The 17570-nt window shown below is 42.8% G+C and overlaps 1 protein-coding gene across 3 annotated transcripts; it reads right to left on the bottom strand.

The window, feature by feature from the left end:
- Positions 1 to 32: 32 nt before the first annotated feature.
- ttc13 (tetratricopeptide repeat domain 13) lies at positions 33 to 17398 on the bottom strand. 3 transcript variants are annotated; one of them, XM_029676768.2, is made up of 23 exons: positions 17233 to 17398; positions 15075 to 15169; positions 14895 to 14970; positions 14742 to 14812; positions 13759 to 13824; positions 13414 to 13506; positions 12963 to 13079; positions 12749 to 12859; positions 12551 to 12633; positions 12279 to 12420; positions 11324 to 11498; positions 10465 to 10621; positions 10135 to 10265; positions 9706 to 9838; positions 9447 to 9539; positions 9226 to 9309; positions 8584 to 8668; positions 7054 to 7163; positions 4032 to 4167; positions 3541 to 3620; positions 3294 to 3372; positions 3041 to 3120; positions 33 to 1204 (listed from the first exon to the last, which is right to left on the bottom strand). In XM_029676768.2, the coding sequence occupies exons 1-23, from the start codon at positions 17396 to 17398 to the stop codon at positions 1090 to 1092; spliced, it is 2478 nt and encodes an 825-aa protein (XP_029532628.1). In that variant the 3' UTR covers positions 33 to 1089. The 3 variants fall into 3 exon arrangements, with proteins under 3 accessions (XP_029532628.1, XP_029532629.1, XP_029532630.1); XM_029676769.2 differs by lacking the exons at positions 33 to 1204; positions 3041 to 3120; positions 3294 to 3372 and having other exon boundaries at positions 4032 to 4241; XM_029676770.2 differs by lacking the exons at positions 33 to 1204; positions 3041 to 3120; positions 3294 to 3372; positions 3541 to 3620; positions 4032 to 4167 and adding an exon at positions 6172 to 6603.
- Positions 17399 to 17570: the final 172 nt, after the last annotated feature.

Raw genomic sequence — 17570 nt, 5'->3', positions numbered from 1 at the left:
CTCTGGTTGAATTGAAATAAGAAACAAACCACTCATTTGTCAACCAATTGTATTGAACATACCAATTCCCCAAAATCTCCAGATTTCATTCCTTCAAGTTTAAAACTTCAAGATGGGACATATTGCTCACTTAAAAATCCACATTTGAGCTTTAATAAACATAGCTAATTCACCCAGTGCTAAAATGAAATAAAAAAATCCCAGCAATTCAGCACAATCATTGATATGGAAACATTATTAAACAGTAGTTCTGCCAAAAAAAGACAATTAAGCAGTGATCCGTTGTTGTGATCCTCTGGAGCTCATTCAATAAGGACCCATGCAGGCAATGCATATTCTATCCTGTCATTAACAGTAAAAGGGTAAGTGGGGAACATAAACTGAAAACCAAAGCTTGTCCTGACATGAGGTTCTTCAGAGCAATTGAACAAAATCCCCAAAATGAATCCCTGAACGTTTGTTCTAATGTTGTGTCTATAAGACCATGGTCAAATTATTCAAACATTTTACAAAAAAAAGAAAAGCAACAATGAAAATCACAGAGGTCTCAAAATAAACCCAGAGGAATGATATCATGGCACAATGTGTTCTTTTCCCAAAACAAGTTGGACACAACCTCAACCCTTCCTCGTGCCCTTTTTGGGTCAAGATAAAAAACAATTCCAGAAAATGGCACAGAGCAACACTGTCCAATATCAACAAGACTAAATAAAAGGATTGCTTCACTTTTCTAAATGTTCAAGTATCCCAAGTGGAACTGCATAGCCCTGAAGTTAAGTTTACATCTTAGAATCTCATCCCACACTTTCTCTGCTTAGACTGAATAGCTGTGAGGGTTGTTAAAAACAGAATTGTGGCAATCACAATCGAGAGATTACCTATCATTCAAATTAATGTAATTAGTTACATTTCGTAGCTTTTACATACTAGACACTAGGGTTTTGCTGGTATTGCATACATAGGGCCATACCTGAACAACATGTAGTTGCTCTAAATCATTTTTAGACAGACATTGTGCTTTGGGGGTTGAGCTTGGCCAGAGACTATGAGCAGACAGACAGGCCCTTGTTCTCATCAGAAGAAGTGGTGTTAGGACTTCTTTGGACAGTGCGATGTGGAGTCCGTGTTGAGGACCTCAATCATGGTTCTAGTCGTTGGGAAGGTTCCTGCTACTGACGGAAGACTCTGGTACCACACTGGTAGGCTAAGAGAATACATATTAAAAAATAAATATATACACAGTACCAGTCAAAGGTTTGGACACAAATACTCATTCAAGGGTTTTTCTTATTTTTTTCTTATGTTCTACATTGCAGAATAATAGTGAAGAATATGAAATAACACATATGGAATCATGTAGTAAGCAAAAAAAGTGAATAAATCAAAATATATTTCACATTCTTCAAAGTAGCCATCCTTTGCCTTGACAGCTTTGCATTTTCTCAACCAGCTTCATGAGGCAGTTAGCAGGAATTCGTTTCAATTAACAGGTGTGCCTTGTTAAAAGTTAATTTGTGGAATTAATTTACTTCTTCATGTGTTTGAGCCAATCAGTTGTGTTGTGACAAGGTAGGGGTGGTATACAGAAGATAGCCCTATTTGGTAAAATGCCAAGTCCATATTATGGCAAGAACAGCTCAAATAAGCAAAGAGAACAGTCCACCATTGTGTTAAGACATGAAGGTCAGTCAATCTGGAACATTTCAAGAACTTTGAAAGTTTCTTCAAGTGCAGATGCAAAAACCATCAAGCACTATGATGAAACTGGCTCTCATGAGGACTGCCACAGGAATGGAAGACTCAGAGTTACCTCTGCTGCAGAGGATAAGTTCATTAGGGTTAACTGCACCTCAAATTGCAGCCCAAATAAATGCTTCAGAGTTCAGTAACAGACACATCTCAACATCAACTGTTCAGAGGAGACTGTGGGAATCAGGCTTTCATGGTCGAATTGCTGCAAAGAAACCACTACTAAAGGATACCAATAATAAGACTTGCTTGGGCCAAGAAACACAAGCAATGGACAGTAGACCGGTGGAAATCTGTCCTTTGGTCTAATGAGTCCAAATTTGAGATTTTTGGTTCAAACCGCTGTGTCTTTGTGAAATGGAGAGTAGGTGTATGGATGATTTCCGCATGTGTGGTTCCCACCGTGAAGCATGGCGGTGGTGGTGCGATGGTGCTTTGCTGGTGACACAGTCTGATTTATTTAGAATTCCAGCATGGCAACCACAGCATTCTGTAGTGATACGACATCCCATCTGGTTTGAGCTTAGTGGGACTATCAGTGGGACAATGACCCAACACACCTCCATGCTGTGTAAGGGCTATTTGATCAAGAAGAAGAGTGATAGAGTGCTGCATCAGATTTTTAAAATTTAACTAGGCAAGTCAGTTAAGAACAAATCCCTATTTACAATGACGGCCTACCCGGGGAACAATGGGTTAACTGCCTTAACTGTTTAGGGGCAGAACAACAGATTTTTTTACTTTGGCAGTTCGGGGATTTTATCCAGCAACCTTTCGGTTACTGGCCCAATGCTCTAACCACTAGGCTACCTGCCGCCCCCAGATGACCTGGCCTCCACAATCCCCCAACCTCAACCCAATTGAGATGGTTTGGGATGAGTTGGACCGCAGAGTGAAGGAAAAGCACCAAACAAGTGCTCAGTATATGTGGGAACTCCTTCAAGACTGTTGGAAAATCATTCCTTATGAAGCTGGTTGAGAGAATGCCAAGATAGTGCAAAGTTGTCATCAAAGGCAAAGGGTTGCTACTTTGAAGAATCTAAAACATAACATATATTTTGATTTGTTTAACACTTTTTTAGTGACTACATGATTCCATACATGTTATTTCATAGTTTTGATATCTTCACTATTATTCTACAATGTGGAAAATAGTCAAAATAAAGAAAATGAGAAGGTGTCTCCAAACTTTTGACTGGTACTGTATATGGTTATCAATTCACATAGAAATAAATAATTGGCCAACTTATGTGTTTAAAGGTGATGCAAGTGGATATGCCGAGCTACTCACCTCTTTAAATTCATCCAGTTTTTTGCTGTTTTACTAAAGCTGTCAGGACTGTGTGTTGTCATGGCTTCAAAATCAACCAACTGGAGGAATAAAAAAAATAAAAAAATCATAAACAAGGAAAATGCTTAAAAACAGGCTCATTGATAACTACATATAGTATACATGATTATGAATAACAGTTTCCACCACTGGAAAATGTAATGTATTATAATGACGTGGTGTAAAGTAGAGCAAAACTATTCAGCAATATTACCTTCCCTTTGGGGATTCTGCCTATCACCTCCTTTCCACTGGCCATCAGTGCTCCCATGACAACAGAGTATGCCACAACACTGTAAAGGGAAACGGGGACAAAATATAGAGAAATTAGACAGATTTCATAACTAAAAAAACGTTCACAAAGTAAAATCACAATTCAGACCGAACCAAACTGAAAACTGTGTCGTTACATCATGTCTTGACGGTCACAGCAGAAGAAAATGACTTGGATAACACCTTACCTAGACCCTCTGGAGAGGGGCATGAGATTACAGAAGTAGTAAACCAGGGAGAGAATTAAATTACACACTGCATCTGCATCCTGAAAGAGAGAAAACAAAACCAACTCATACTACAGGGTCCACGTAGAGGTAATATCATTATACAACAATGGGAAACTGATACTGCATGTGGGCCGTCATGATTAAGTCATGTCTGAAGTTTGTTAACTGAATTTTAACTTGGGAGGGATCTACTAAGTCCAATAAGGAACGGAATAATGGACAAGGTTAGGTAGCCTCGTGCAAAACTGTCCGCTCCCAATTTTTCAGGGGTAGAGAGTGAATCTATCAACACGACAAAAGGACAGTTTTGGATTTACATCAGATAGTAGAGCAACATTATGGATCGGATTGTTGAGATGGCAATTCATTTCACAACTGGAAGCCAACACTGACAGTCAGACAAAAGAAAACAGAGGCAATGGAAAACAAGTGATGGAGAGAGAGCATACCCCAAGTTCAGTGGACAGCATGAGAGCCTTGCCCTTGGCAGTTAGGTCTTTATAGATGGACTCAATCTCAGACTGGTACTGCTGAGTGCGTTCCTCTGTGGTCTGGGTCTCCACTGAGAACAGCATGTTGCCCACTCTAAGGCCACACAAATACACACCGTCTGAACAAACACTGTGGTCTGTAACATGGTCCATACAACCGCCGTAGTGCTGTACATCAACATTCATCAAGGGACAGACAACAAGGTGCACTTTAGTGAAAGCTACAGGGTTAGAGCTGAGAAGAAGCTGAATCATAGTATTTCAAGCCTTGCATTCCAAGGTGTCTTAGAAAGCTTGAGCTGAATGACAAAGAATTCATATCGGTTCAAATGATTTAACTAGGCAAGTCAGTTACAATGATGGCCTACACCATAGGGGCTAGGCTGTTTATACACTGCTCAAAAAAATAAAGGGAACACTTAAACAACACAATGTAACTCCAAGTCAATCACACTTCTGTGAAATCAAACTGTCCACTTAGGAAGCAACACTGATTGACAATAAATTTCACATGCTGTTGCGCAAATGGAATCGACAACAGGTGGAAATGATAGGCAATTAGCAAGACACCCCCAATAAAGGAGTGGTTCTGCAGGTGGTGACCACAGACCACTTCTCAGTTCCTATGCTTCCTGGCTGATGTTTTGGTCACGTTTGAATGCTGGCGGTGCTTTCACTCTAGTGGTAGCATGGGACGGAGTCTACAACCCACACAAGTGGCTCAGGTAGTGCAGCTCATCCAGGATGGGACATCAATGCGAGCTGTGGCAAGAAGGTTTGCTGTGTCTGTCAGCGTAGTGTCCAGAGCATGGAGGCGCTACCAGGAGACAGGCCAGTACATCAGGAGACGTGGAGGAGGCCATAGGAGGGCAACAACCCAGCAGCAGGACCGCTACCTCCGCCTTTGTGCAAGGAGGAGCACTGCCAGAGCCCTGCAAAATGACTTCTATTAGGCCAAAAATGTGCATGTGTCTGCTCAAACGGTCAGAAGCAGACTCCATGAGGGTGGTATGAGGGCCCGACGTCCACAGGTGGGGGTTGTGCTTACAGCCCAACACCGTGCAGGATGTCTGGCATTTGCCAGAGAACACCAAGATTGGCAAATTCGCCACTGGCGCCCTGTGCTCTTCACAGATGAAAGCAGGTTCACACTGAGCACATGTGACAGACGTGACAGAGTCTGGAGACGCTGTAGAGAATGTTCTGCTGCCTGCAACATCCTCCAGCATGACCGGTTTGGCGGTGGGTCAGTCATGGTGTGGGGTGGCATTTCTTTGGGGGGGCCGCACAGCCCTCCATGTGCTCACCAGAGGTAGCCTGACTGCCATTAGGTACCGAGATGAGATCCTCAGACCCCTTGTGAGACCATATGCTGGTGCGGTTGGCCCTGGGTTCCTCCTAATGCAAGACAATGCTAGACCTCACGTGGCTGGAGTGTGTCAGCAGTTCCTGCAAGAGGAAGGCATTGATGCTATGGACTGGCCTGCCCGTTCCCCAGACCTGAATCCAATTGAGCACATCTGGGACATCATGTCTCGCTCCATCCACCAACGCCACGTTGTACCACAGACTGTCCAGGAGTTGGCGGATGCTTTAGTCCAGGTCTGGGAGGAGATCCCTCAGGAGACCATCCACCACCTCATCAGGAGCATGCCCAGGCGTTGTAGGGAGGTCATACAGGCACGTGGAGGCCACACACACTACTGAGCCTCATTTTTACTTGTTTTAAGGACATTACATCAAAGTTGGATCAGCCTGTAGTGTGGTTTTCCACTTTCAAATCCAGACCTCCATGGGTTGATACATTTGATTTCCATTGATAATTTGTTAATTTTTTTGAAAAAAGTATTTAATAAGAATATTTCATTCATTCAGATCTAGGATGTGTTATTTTAGTGTTCCCTTTATTTTTTTGGCAGTGTATTTCATTTCTCAAGCGCAACTATTTATTTTTTTGATGATGTTCCACACTTGAGGAATCCTATACCATATGTTTCTCACTGCAGCTCTTGCCTCTTGCAGTTTGTGTTTTTGTTCTGCAACCCCAAATGGACTGATTGTCTGGTTCTTTCTTCACGGGGCTTTTTGGGAAAGGTAGATTTGATTTCCCTGTTCAACATGGTTTTAGCAAGGAAAGGATTAGTTGCTTCTACTACATAATGTAACTGGAATGCAATGTCAACAAACAGACCTAGAACATTTGTTAAAAAGTTCCCAGACAGAAACATCTGAGCTGTGAATTCAAATTAACAAAAATGTTATTCATTGAAGCACAGGTAACTGCCAAAATAAAGGAAACACCAACATAAAGCGTCTACATAGAGCGTTGGGCCACCACGAGCCGGTCAACAGCTTCACAGCACCTCAGCATAGATTCTACAAGTGTCTGGAACACTATTGGAGGGACGCGACACCATTCTTCCACAAGAAATTCCATCATTTGGTGTTTTGTTGATGGTGGTGGAAAACGCTGTCTCGGGCTCCACTCCAGATTCTCCCATTAGTGTTCAATTGGGTTGAGATCTGGTGACTGAAACGGCCATGGATTATGGTTTACATCATTTACATGCTTGTCTAACCATTCAGCGACCACTCGTGCCCTGTGGATGGGGGCATTGTCATGGAAGCCAAAATAATGGCCTGACAAGCATTTTTATACATGACCTTAATCATGTTAATTGCTTAATTAACTCAGGAACCACAGCTGTGTGGAACCACTGGCTTTCAATATACTTTGTATCCCTCATTTACTCAAGTGTTTACATTATGTTGGCAGTTTTACATGTATTTAACTGCTTTCAACTAACCCAAGTTGACATACCAAACCCTGCCATTTTCACACAATAAATGATGTTCCATGATGGGAAAAATTCTCAAATTTCCATTTGATTGGAAAATCTTAAGTAAACCACTGATGGAGGTAGACTATAATGTCAAGAGCTCAGTTCTTTATTCATGTATTAGAACCAAATAAACTGACCTGTCTCCTGTTATGGTGATTGTGAAGCCGTCATATTCTTTGCCAGGGTCTTTTAGACTGGGCACCTTGGAGTTAACTGTGAAGCCATCTCTCGTTTTACTGTTAAACTGCTTCAGGATAGAAATGCAAAACAGCAGCAAATCAGACATTCTATCAGCGTTGAAACACAAGCCAAGTTGACCTAGTTCTCAACTCTGATGTACATGATATCACACACACAACTCAGTAGTTCCTAGATGCTATTCCCATGAATAAGTCAGGCCTCAAACCGAAAACACTATCATACTATTTTGAGGAGTCAATATTTTCTTATCAGGGTGTTGTTCCAGGGCTTGACATTCAGGTAAATTTGCCAGTGGCTCACCAGGACAGCGCCAACTGAAAACTACTGACGCAAATGAAAACAAATACTGTCCAGAGTCAAGATCTGACAGGAAAGTGAATGATGCTCCCATAATTTCAATAGCAAGTGATTTTATATTTCATTTGCAGGCTGAGCAAGTAGCCGTATACACAGTTCATACTGGCAAGCCAAATTCAACGACCTACATTTTACATTTCATTGTTGTTACTCTATAGATCCCCGCCCCACCCACAAGAAAAAACACATTATACAAAAAAAGTATTATTACCACTTGATGAATATTGCATTTTTAATATCCCTACACAATGTAATTATGCATTGACATTCACATTATGTTTACATTCTAAAATATGTCAGAATAATGTGGGCATTGACTGACTAAATACAGCAATAGATTATCCTGACACAAACACACTAATGAAGTCTGTCCATGTGGTAGCTTTACTCGGTCTTGCCATTTGAGAAGAGTTATTGAGGGGTTATTGTATCATGTTCTAAAACGAGAAAGCGAAATAAAAATGGAGTACCCTTTGTAATTGAACGCTTTGTATGGAAAAGCAAGTTGTGGCCAACATTTGACATTGTCTCTCTTGCTCATAATGCTCGGCTTTACCTTATTAACGAAAGCAACAGACTAGCGCAACACCCGTCAATTGAAACAAACAAAAGCGGCAACATCTCTTAAAAACTGATCAGAAATTAAATCCCGGAATATGTATATCGCTACAAGTGTCTGGAAGCATATTCAATGATGCCTTCATTGTGCATCGCAAATATTCAACCAAGACTTTAAACTTCAAAAGCCTTGCCTTAGCGTTTACTGGTGAGCTAGATATCATAACTTGGAACATCTTTCCTACCCCTACTGTATCACTGTCGGTCTTTGATGAGCTGCTCCACCAAACAACCAGCTGTTTGAGAGCTGTGCACCCTCTCAGCCTGACAAATTATCTAGGCTGTGCAACGCGCATGTGATAAATAATCAACAAACTAACAGCTTCGGGAATTTAGTTTTTTGAATCAATTATATAGCCTAGATTAAAAATAGCATTATTGCAACGACAAAAAATCACTAGCCCATGCGGGCCACTGACGGGTATTATCGACTGGCCCGGAGGGTTTCCTCAACCCCCCCCCCTGTATGTCTAACCCTGTGTTCTTATTACCTTCATTATGGGGAGAAGGTCTTCCACCGTGTTCACATTTTCCAGTGCTTGTCTGACTTCCAGTAGGCCTCTTGGGTTGTATGCCCTGAGGACAATGCATCAGTAAGTCAAGATACAGTGCATTCTGAAAGTATTCAGACTCTTTCCCTTTTTCCACATTTTGTTAAGTTACAGCCTTATTCTAAAATGGATTATATTATCCCCCCCCCCCCCCCCCATAAATCTACACACAATACCCCGGAGACCGGAAAATAGCTGTGCAGCAACACTCCCCATCCAACCTGACAGAGCTTGAGAAGATCTACAGAGAATAATGGGAGAAACTCCCCAAATACAGGTGTGCCAAGCTTGTAGGGTCATACCCAAGAAGACTTGCAGCTGTAATCGCTGGCAAAGGTGCTTCAATAAAGTACCGAGTAAAGGGTCTTGTATACGTTTACTTTGTATACATTTGCTTTGTCATTATGGGGATTTGTGTGTAGATTGATGAGGAAAACAATTTAATCCATTTCAGAATAAGGCTGTAACGTAACTAAATGTGGAAAAAGTCAAGGGGTCTGAATACTTTCTGAATGCACTGTAGATCACCGTGTAGAAAATATTTCTCTAATAAACCATCTGTATTTTCTTTAAAAGGCACACCTGTGGTAAACCAATATTCTGTCTTTGATGAAATTGAGTATGTTGTCAAAGTAGGCCAAGTATCTTATGTTGATGATTTGTCCTCTGTGGAAACAAACAAAACAGGAAAACCACATAATGAAAAGGAATATCTAAAAATACAACTTGACTCAACAGTTGTGTGTCAGATTTACACAGCGACTATCTTTGAGACGATTTGATGTCATTTTCCTTTAGGTTACCTGATGAGGTTAATGTGGTTATTGAACCCTCGGCTGAGACTTCTGGCAGGCATCTGGTCCAGCCACAGAACAGGCTGGTCTGGATCAGCGATCCTTCAGAGGGACAGAATACCACAATGACTTGAAACATGTACCAAACCTCCGACTGACAATACAGAAACAGAAAGGGTGGTGATTGACACTGCAGATGGCCCATTGTGGTAATAACATTTTGTTTAAAAAAAAGTTACTATAAAACAATCTCACACCCAAGCCTCACCTCCTCCATTTGACGGCAATATCGAACATGTCTCTCCACTGCATCTGCCTGGTTTTGCCGTTGACTCGCACCTTTGAATTGCTCCAGGTGCGCTGCATAGCCTGCATGACCTCCAGGGTCGCTAGGCCCATGGCTATTGAGGTGAAACACAGCACACATTCAATTTCAGAACTTGGAAATATACTGTTATGGAGCTACTGGATTAAAGCCATATGATGGGGTGAGACAATATGTATTCTAGAAAGACCAACATGTACAATAGTTTGTTATGTTGAAATGAGTTCCAGCATGCACATTGTTTTTAACAAAGGACATGTTGTTCAGGGCTGATAGTCACATTGAAACTGACAGAATTACTTAATCTGATTTCAGCCAAGAATGTACAACAGATTTGAGGCTGAACTCAAATGTGCTCGGGATCTCACCCACCTCTGTGTATTCTGCGATTGGGAAGAAATCCCGGTGTGTCGTATTGCATAAGGGAACCAAGGTGATCAGCAGCGCAAATGAGCTTCTGAACTTCAATGTTGTAGCTTTCAAAGTTCTGAGGTAGAACATCCCTACAACGGCAAGGGACGAAAAAAGATCAGTTGGGCAGGTTACAAATAGGTTGAATAGCACAAACACTCAGTAGGTCAAAGTCATCTACTGTAAATGAGCCTGCTCCATTACCCATCAGTTAGCCTATACTACCTATACCTGGCAGAAAATACTGAACTATGTTCAGTCAGAAGCAGGTTTATATCCCTTTAAACTCACTTAATATGAGGCTGCAGTCCCGGCTGCTCCTCATAGTCCTCTATAAGGAAAGGAAGGTGTTTTGCCCAGTGGTTTTTGAAGTTCCCTGGAAGATCCTGATCAACATTGTATTCTGCCACAGGTTTGTCGAGATGTGAGTGCAAGTAGCGAGAGTATTCTGTGGGGAAGAAATGACATGAGGAAAATTCTAACCATATCTCCATAGGCAAGAAATGATCAGAGACACAACATTCCGCTCCAGGTTGAAATGTTAGTTCGGGAGGTCACTATAGCTGGCTAAACTCCTCGGTGAAGGAAGTTTCTGATGAACTCCACCAAAGGAGTGGAGCTAAGACCAGGCTTTGTGGAATTCAACTTAGGCTACATCGACTCGCTCAAGGTCAATATTTACATTTCAATTCTGAAATGCTTACCTTGTACCCATGTTTGTCCTCCGTAGTTGCGTGCCTTTCTTCGTTTGCTGAAATCCACACTTTTTCAATAAACAATCAAATACAACCGCCGACTGTTTGCTCATTGCTGTTGCTCTAAAATGGCAACTCAGCGCAAATGCGGAAATTGAATCTCAACAAGGAAACAGTCGGTGGCTGTATTTGATTAACGTTTACAGAAAAAGCATGAATTTCAGCAAAGAAAGGCACGCAACTACAGAGGACAAACATAGGTAGTACATAGTAAGAATTTCATATTTTAAAATTTCTTTCTTCTTTTTTTAAAAAGAATTGACCTTGGGTGAATCGATTTTAGGTAAGCTGAATTCCAGAAAGCCTGGTCTCTTCTCCACTCCGTTGGTGAAGTTCATCAGAAACTTCCTTCACTGTGGAGTTTAGTCAGCTAAGGTCCCTAATGCTACGCTCACCTCGGAGGTATTTCACTTTGAGATATTCCGAGCTTGCCTTCTGGCCCAGCAGAGGGTCATTCAACATGACTTTAGTCTGAGCCTTGATGCCTTCATAGAACTGCCCCATGGACACGTGGCTCAGACCCTTCATGTACTGACATACCTCGTTGTAGGGCTCCAACTGTAGACACCTCTGAAAAACACAACACGGAGATGTTACACATCAAGTCCAATGACACACATAGGTGTAAGAATTAAAAAACAGAGGGAGGGAACCTCAAATTAACTCTGACTCAAAGTGGATGTCACTACAGTCACTTAACCTTTTGGTGTTGACTGTGTGAAGGCTAACAGCTCTAGCCTGGTGAGTCATGACCACACCAAAACACATTCTCCACAGGCAGCCTGGGAAGCACATGACAAAGTCATGCACGGTGATGTAACAGTAACCGTCATAGTAACGCGTGAGGCCTACTGAGTCGCCACAGCGGGGCTGCTGATGGGACAGTAGGCAAATAGGCAGGGCGTTTACACTGCCAAATGCTATAATGGGGACAGAGAGAGGATATGGAATGATGACGACAGTCAAAGTGTGGCCTACGTGACACGAGTCTGATCAGGGGCACGGCACTGCTGTTCGTTAGACTGCGATGCCACCAACCGCCTGATGCCACAGTGAAAACAAAGCATCAGCAGAATCGCTTGTAACGGCTGGATTGATATTATAAAGGGAGTGGGACAAGTATTGATCCGAGGGGGTTCTCTCTAGGCAGCATGCTTAGAAAAACTGATGCAAATGAGAATCATTTGAATGGCAGGCCAGCCCCACCCTAACCAGTACTATTGCACATACAGCCCACAGTAAGTCAGTATGTTATCATGAGGGGAGATGCAGAATAACTAATTCAGCTGTACTGTAATTGGTAGACTGATATCGAGTCCGGAGAAAGAAGCTGTGCGACGCGGCCATTACCTTGAAGTTGCCGACTGCCTCCTGGAGACTGCCATGGTGGTACAGCATCATGCCTCTCAGCTGCAGAGACTGGATGTGGTTCTGGTTGAGCATCAGGGCTTTCTGGAAGCTCTCCATAGCTGCCTCAAAGTCTCCAAGCTCTCTACAGACAGGACACAGGGATCACTCATTGCATTGGCCCCATGAGTACTAAGGCCCTGACCTTTTCCTGACCAACGATGTGAACTGACCAGGTTGAAACCAAAGCAGGTCATAGAGCCTCCCCACTGTACCTGTAGGCCTGTCCGAGACTTTTGTACGCATCTATGAAGTCGGATTTTAATTTCAGGGCCTCCTTGAATGTTTCGATGGCTTCCTGAATGGGGGACAAGATTGTGTCGTAAACATGCAGTGATTTAACCAAAAACAACGGGCTACACTGGCAGTACTCAAAGTTGAGCAACTATGATTTTCTACAAAAATGTCTATACCTTTAGCATTCCTCTGTGGAAGAATGTTAGACCTTTGTATAGCATGGCAATGGGCTGATTTTTCTTCAGATCCAAAGACTGTTGAAAATCCTCCATAGCTGCCACATAATCCTATTTGGGGAAAAACCAAATCAGAAAACCAACTATGAGAACTTTATATATCAACACCACCAATCAGAGACCCCATATACAGATCATGGTTTGTCAGTCTGACCTCGGCGATAAAGAGCAGAGTTCCTCTGTGTCTGTAGAGGCGGGCGGAGGGCTGGAGCTGGATGGCTCTGGAGAGATCACTCAGAGCCTCACTGATCCTCCCAAGCGGAGAAAGGATCTGCAAGTATATTATTCAAGTAAAACTTGACACACATGAAATCCAAAAGGTCTAATGGTCTAGTAACTAGACTACTTCAAGGCATAGCGTTAATACAACAGCAGCTGGCTCCTGTGTAAGATTTCTTTTTAAAGCCTGCTTAAGAGAATAACACTGCCCTCACTCATTTGTAACCATTTTGCATGGGGTGACACAGAAACTTGCCCCATTTAAAAACAGACATGCAATTCAAGCATGATAGTAAACACCAATGAAAACCAATACCCTAACGCAAGGTATAACACAAACAGCGGGTTAACCCATGAAGCATTAACAGGCCTAGCATTATCCTCACCTCTGCCCGCTGTTCGTATACCTCAGGGCGGTTGGGCTCCAGAGTGATGACTCGGCTCAACTCGAACAGCGCCAAGTCTGCATTCTTGATGTCCTTCCATAGAAGGAGAAAAGAAGAGAGACAGTGTGACCCCTATTGGACACACCAGGACACAAAAAAAAGAAAAAAAAGAAGGCCACTCGCAGCCTTCATCAATCACGTCCACTGACAAGCATATATGCTAACTGCTGAGCATTGCAGATTAGATTTTTATTTATGATGTGTCATACTGAAAACATTTGCTGTGAATAAAACTGCTGGTATCAACATTCTGTGAACTAGTATCATGCCGCTGTGATCACTTACCTGCAGACTCTTTTTCCCGTATGCTATCCCTCTCCCGTAGATGGCACTGACTACCTCTGGATCCCCCTAGTAGAGGACAACACACACTGATATGTCCTCCATTGCAAACTGCACAACATATTCAAAGCAGGGAGAAATGAGGGGAAGTACTGTAACGTAAACAAGGCAACAGTAAACATGTCGTCCCCCACGAATGATGCAGTCTAGTGACAACAATTCAAAGCAGACTACACTGACAGTAACAAAATGTGTGCCCGTTATAGCGCCATGAATGTTCTCGTCGATATGAATGTTCTTGCGTATGTTGTGTCTTGACAGTGTTTGCAACATGTGTACCAAATGTTGTTACGGTATAATTATCTGTGACTGATTTAGATGCATTTATGTGCCAGACCACGCCCACGTGAATGTTCATTGGTCAATAGCGGCCATGTTATTTTAGGTACTAGTCTAGAAAATATTGCATTGAGAGACCTTTGTCCTTAGATGCCGCATAACAAGTTTCATGCGGATTGGTCATTCTTTGCTAGAAGAGTACCGTTTTAAGTGTTTAAAAAATTCAAAATGGTGGAAAAGCCATCATTTGTTCCTTGTGAGGAGAGGGACCTACATACTGAATTTCATGACTTTATCTCAAATGGGGTGAGGGGCGTGACCTTTCAAAGTTTGCATTTTCAATCGCTTGTTATAGCGCCACCATATGGCCAATCAGTGTAATTTATTAAATGCATGATCTCTACGGCAAGACGCATCATTCACCCAAGTTTAGTCAAAATCGCACCAGTGCTGTCTGAGAGATTGATTGAGTCGAACGGAGACAGATCGACAGTTCGGGGGCCGATGAAGTCTGTACGTCTGTCTCTCTACTATTAATATATTTGTCTAAACAAAAAAACATGCATTATTCAAAACTGTCAAGAAGGCCAAACCAAGACATGTACAAAGATGAGTTGTAATTCATGCATCTATGAATGTTAACCAACCTGTAGTAACAAGGAGAAGTGTTTGATGGCTTCATCGTACAGGCCATTGCCAATAAGAACATATCCTATAGCTGCAATGAAATGAATAATGAGAGTCAAGCAATGTATAGCTAACACTCCACAAACCAAACTCTTTCAGGAATAACTTCTTACCAAGCTCCTCATTTGTGTTGTGGTTGTCCACTGCAAAAGGGAATCGCTTCTGCTCTATGAACAACTTGGCTTGTCTCTGTTTGAACGAAGATAATGGTAGTTATTCCACTACAATGAGTCGGTCAAACAGAAATGCCCAGGCAAAAGCACTGAGATCTCAGTGAATTTGCTGCATCTCACCAGGATTTTCTCTGCGTTGAGAGAGAAGACAGACTCGCATGGTGGGTTGCTTCCTTCCTCACAGTCTGGGTCCTCCAACTGTAGAATAAAGGACTCTGTAGGGAAATATACAGCATCAGACAACAAAGCACACAGACTGCTGCCAACTTGGTCATTATGGTGACACACACACATAAACTCAGGTGTGATGTTCGGATGTACCGATCCTGTGCAAGTGTTGTTACACGTGGTCTGCCACTGCGAGGACGATCAGCTGTCTGTCCTGTCTCCCTTTAGCGCTGTCTTAGATGTCTCACAGTACGGACATTGCAATTTATTGCCCTGGCCACATCTGCAGTCCTCATGCCTCCTTGCAGCATGCCTAAGGCACATTCACACAGATGAGCAGGGACCTTGGGCATCTTTCATTTGGTGTTTTTCAGAGTCAGTAGAAAGGCCTCTTTAGTGTCCTAAGTTTTCATAACTTTGACCTTAATTGCCTACCGTCTGTAAGATGTTAGTGTCTTAACGACCGTTCCACAGGTGCATGTTCATTAATTGTTTATGGTTCATTGAACAAGCATGGGAAACAGTGTTTAAACCCTTTACAATGAAGATCTGTGAAGTTATTTGGATTTTTACAAATTATCTTTGAAAGACAGGGTCCTGAAAAGGGGACGTTTCTTTTTTTTGCTGACTGTGTGTGTGTGTGTGTGTGTGTATATATATAAAACCACACACACACACACACACACACACACACTAGTTTATTAGGTACAGCCATCTAGTGGGTTGGACCCCCTTTTGCCTCCAAAACAGACAGAATTTTTCAGGGCATGGAAATGTTGCTCAATTGGTATCAAGCGACCTAACGCGTGCCAGGAAACATTCCCCACACAATTACACCACCAGCACTAGCCTGTACTGTTGACACCAGGCAGAATGGGGCCATGGACTCATGCTGCTTAGGCCAAATCCTGACTCCATCAGCATGACGCAACAAGAACCGGGATTCGTCGGACCAGGGCATATGTTTTTCCATTCCTCATCTGTCCAGTTTTGGTGATTGCGTGCCCAGGAGCTGCTTCTTCTCGTTTTTAGCTGATAGGAGTGAAACCCGGTGTGGTCGTCTACTGCAATAGCCCATACGTGACAAGGGCAGACGAGTTGTGCGTTCCGAGATGCCCATTTTCACACCACTGTCGTACTGTTATTTGCCTGTTTGTGGCCAGCATGTTAGCTTGCTCCATTCTTGGCCATTCTCCTTCAACGGGCCGTTTTCACCCACAGGACTGTTGCCGACTGGATGTTTTTTGTTTGTCGCACCATTCTTGGTAAACTCTAGACACTGTTATGCGTGTCATCTGTTTCTGAGATACTGGAACCAGGACACCTGGCACCGACGATCATACCAAGCTCAAAGTCGCTTAAGTCACTTGTTTTGTCCAGTCTAACGTTGAATCAAACAGTAACTCAATGCCTGCTTTATATAGCAAGCCATGGCCTCGTGACACTGTAGAAGCTAACCATTTTCGTGAACAAGGTGGTGTACCCAATAAACTGGCCCTGAGTGTATAAGGATCAAACATTTGCAGGCTTCAAGGCTTCTTTCTAACTGCAATGAAGGGACTGCTCATCAAATACTAATCCTGTATTGTTGATTGAGTCATAAAAGCCTCAACAAGTTGTGGCACTTCAGTGGGAAACCCATAGGATGATCTCATTCATTCATTCAGCTGGATATTTTTTATTCATTTGCAAAGTAATTTGATTTTCTTTCGCTACAATGCACATTCCAATACATAACCTGTTCCAACAAGACAATGAATGAGTCAGCGGGAGTTGAGGTGCGCTCTGGGTTACGTTCACGCTCAGGAAAGGCGTGTACTTGCTGACATCGTGTTAAAAACTTAGATACATAAGGATATCATAGGACTGCATTATTCGGGGAAACTGGGGACCTTGTCGAAGTACTTTCTGTTAGTCTTGAAAGATTAGTTGCGGGGTCTCTGATTCCACCCTGACCTTTACAATCAAATCCTAACCTCTACGAGTTCTCTCTCGCTTGCTATGTAACTTCCTGTTGACGGGTGCGGAAGAATATGTTTGGTTAGTTTAGCTAGCTGCCTACACAGCGAGTTACGAGGACGTGGCAAAACTGTGTTAAAAGACCGCTTACCGCAATCCGTTGTGTATTCCTCCCACTCTGACGGAGAGCTGCAACCATGTTTGTGCAGTTCGCTATTGAAGAAAGTGAGTGTAGATAGGTATTCCGTGGAAAATATAGCACGGGATAAGTACAGAAGTGAGAGAGCTACCACAACAACACTGCCAGCAGGTGCCATGTTGTGTTTGATGTGTAGGTGAGGAGCGCTGGAGCTTTGGTAATGTAGTTCCCGTGTTCCTACTCCCCACCGTGAACTGAACTACCAGTCAAACTGTAAACGACTACAACTCCCAACCTATCACGCACAAATCCAGGAAGTCCGGTTTTTCAAGCCGGTTTCTCCATCGTTG

The sequence above is a fragment of the Oncorhynchus nerka genome, linkage group LG13 (assembly GCF_034236695.1).
Source record: "Oncorhynchus nerka isolate Pitt River linkage group LG13, Oner_Uvic_2.0, whole genome shotgun sequence".
NCBI classification, from domain to species: Eukaryota; Metazoa; Chordata; class Actinopteri; order Salmoniformes; family Salmonidae; genus Oncorhynchus; species Oncorhynchus nerka.
Note: the sequence above shows the minus strand (reverse complement) of the source record. Positions and strands in the feature narration are given on the sequence as shown.

Excerpts from the sequence above, each read along its gene's own strand:
- ttc13 (XM_029676768.2), bottom strand. The coding sequence starts at position 17,398 with ATGGCACCTGCTGGCAGTGTTGTTGTGGTAGCTCTCTCACTTCTGTAC. Across the intron at positions 7,164-8,583 it reads ACCTTCTCCCCATAATGAAG|CAGTTTAACAGTAAAACGAG; the intron begins GTAATAAGAACA and ends TCTATCCTGAAG. Across the intron at positions 3,121-3,293 it reads GCAGAATCCCCAAAGGGAAG|TTGGTTGATTTTGAAGCCAT; the intron begins GTAATATTGCTG and ends TTATTCCTCCAG.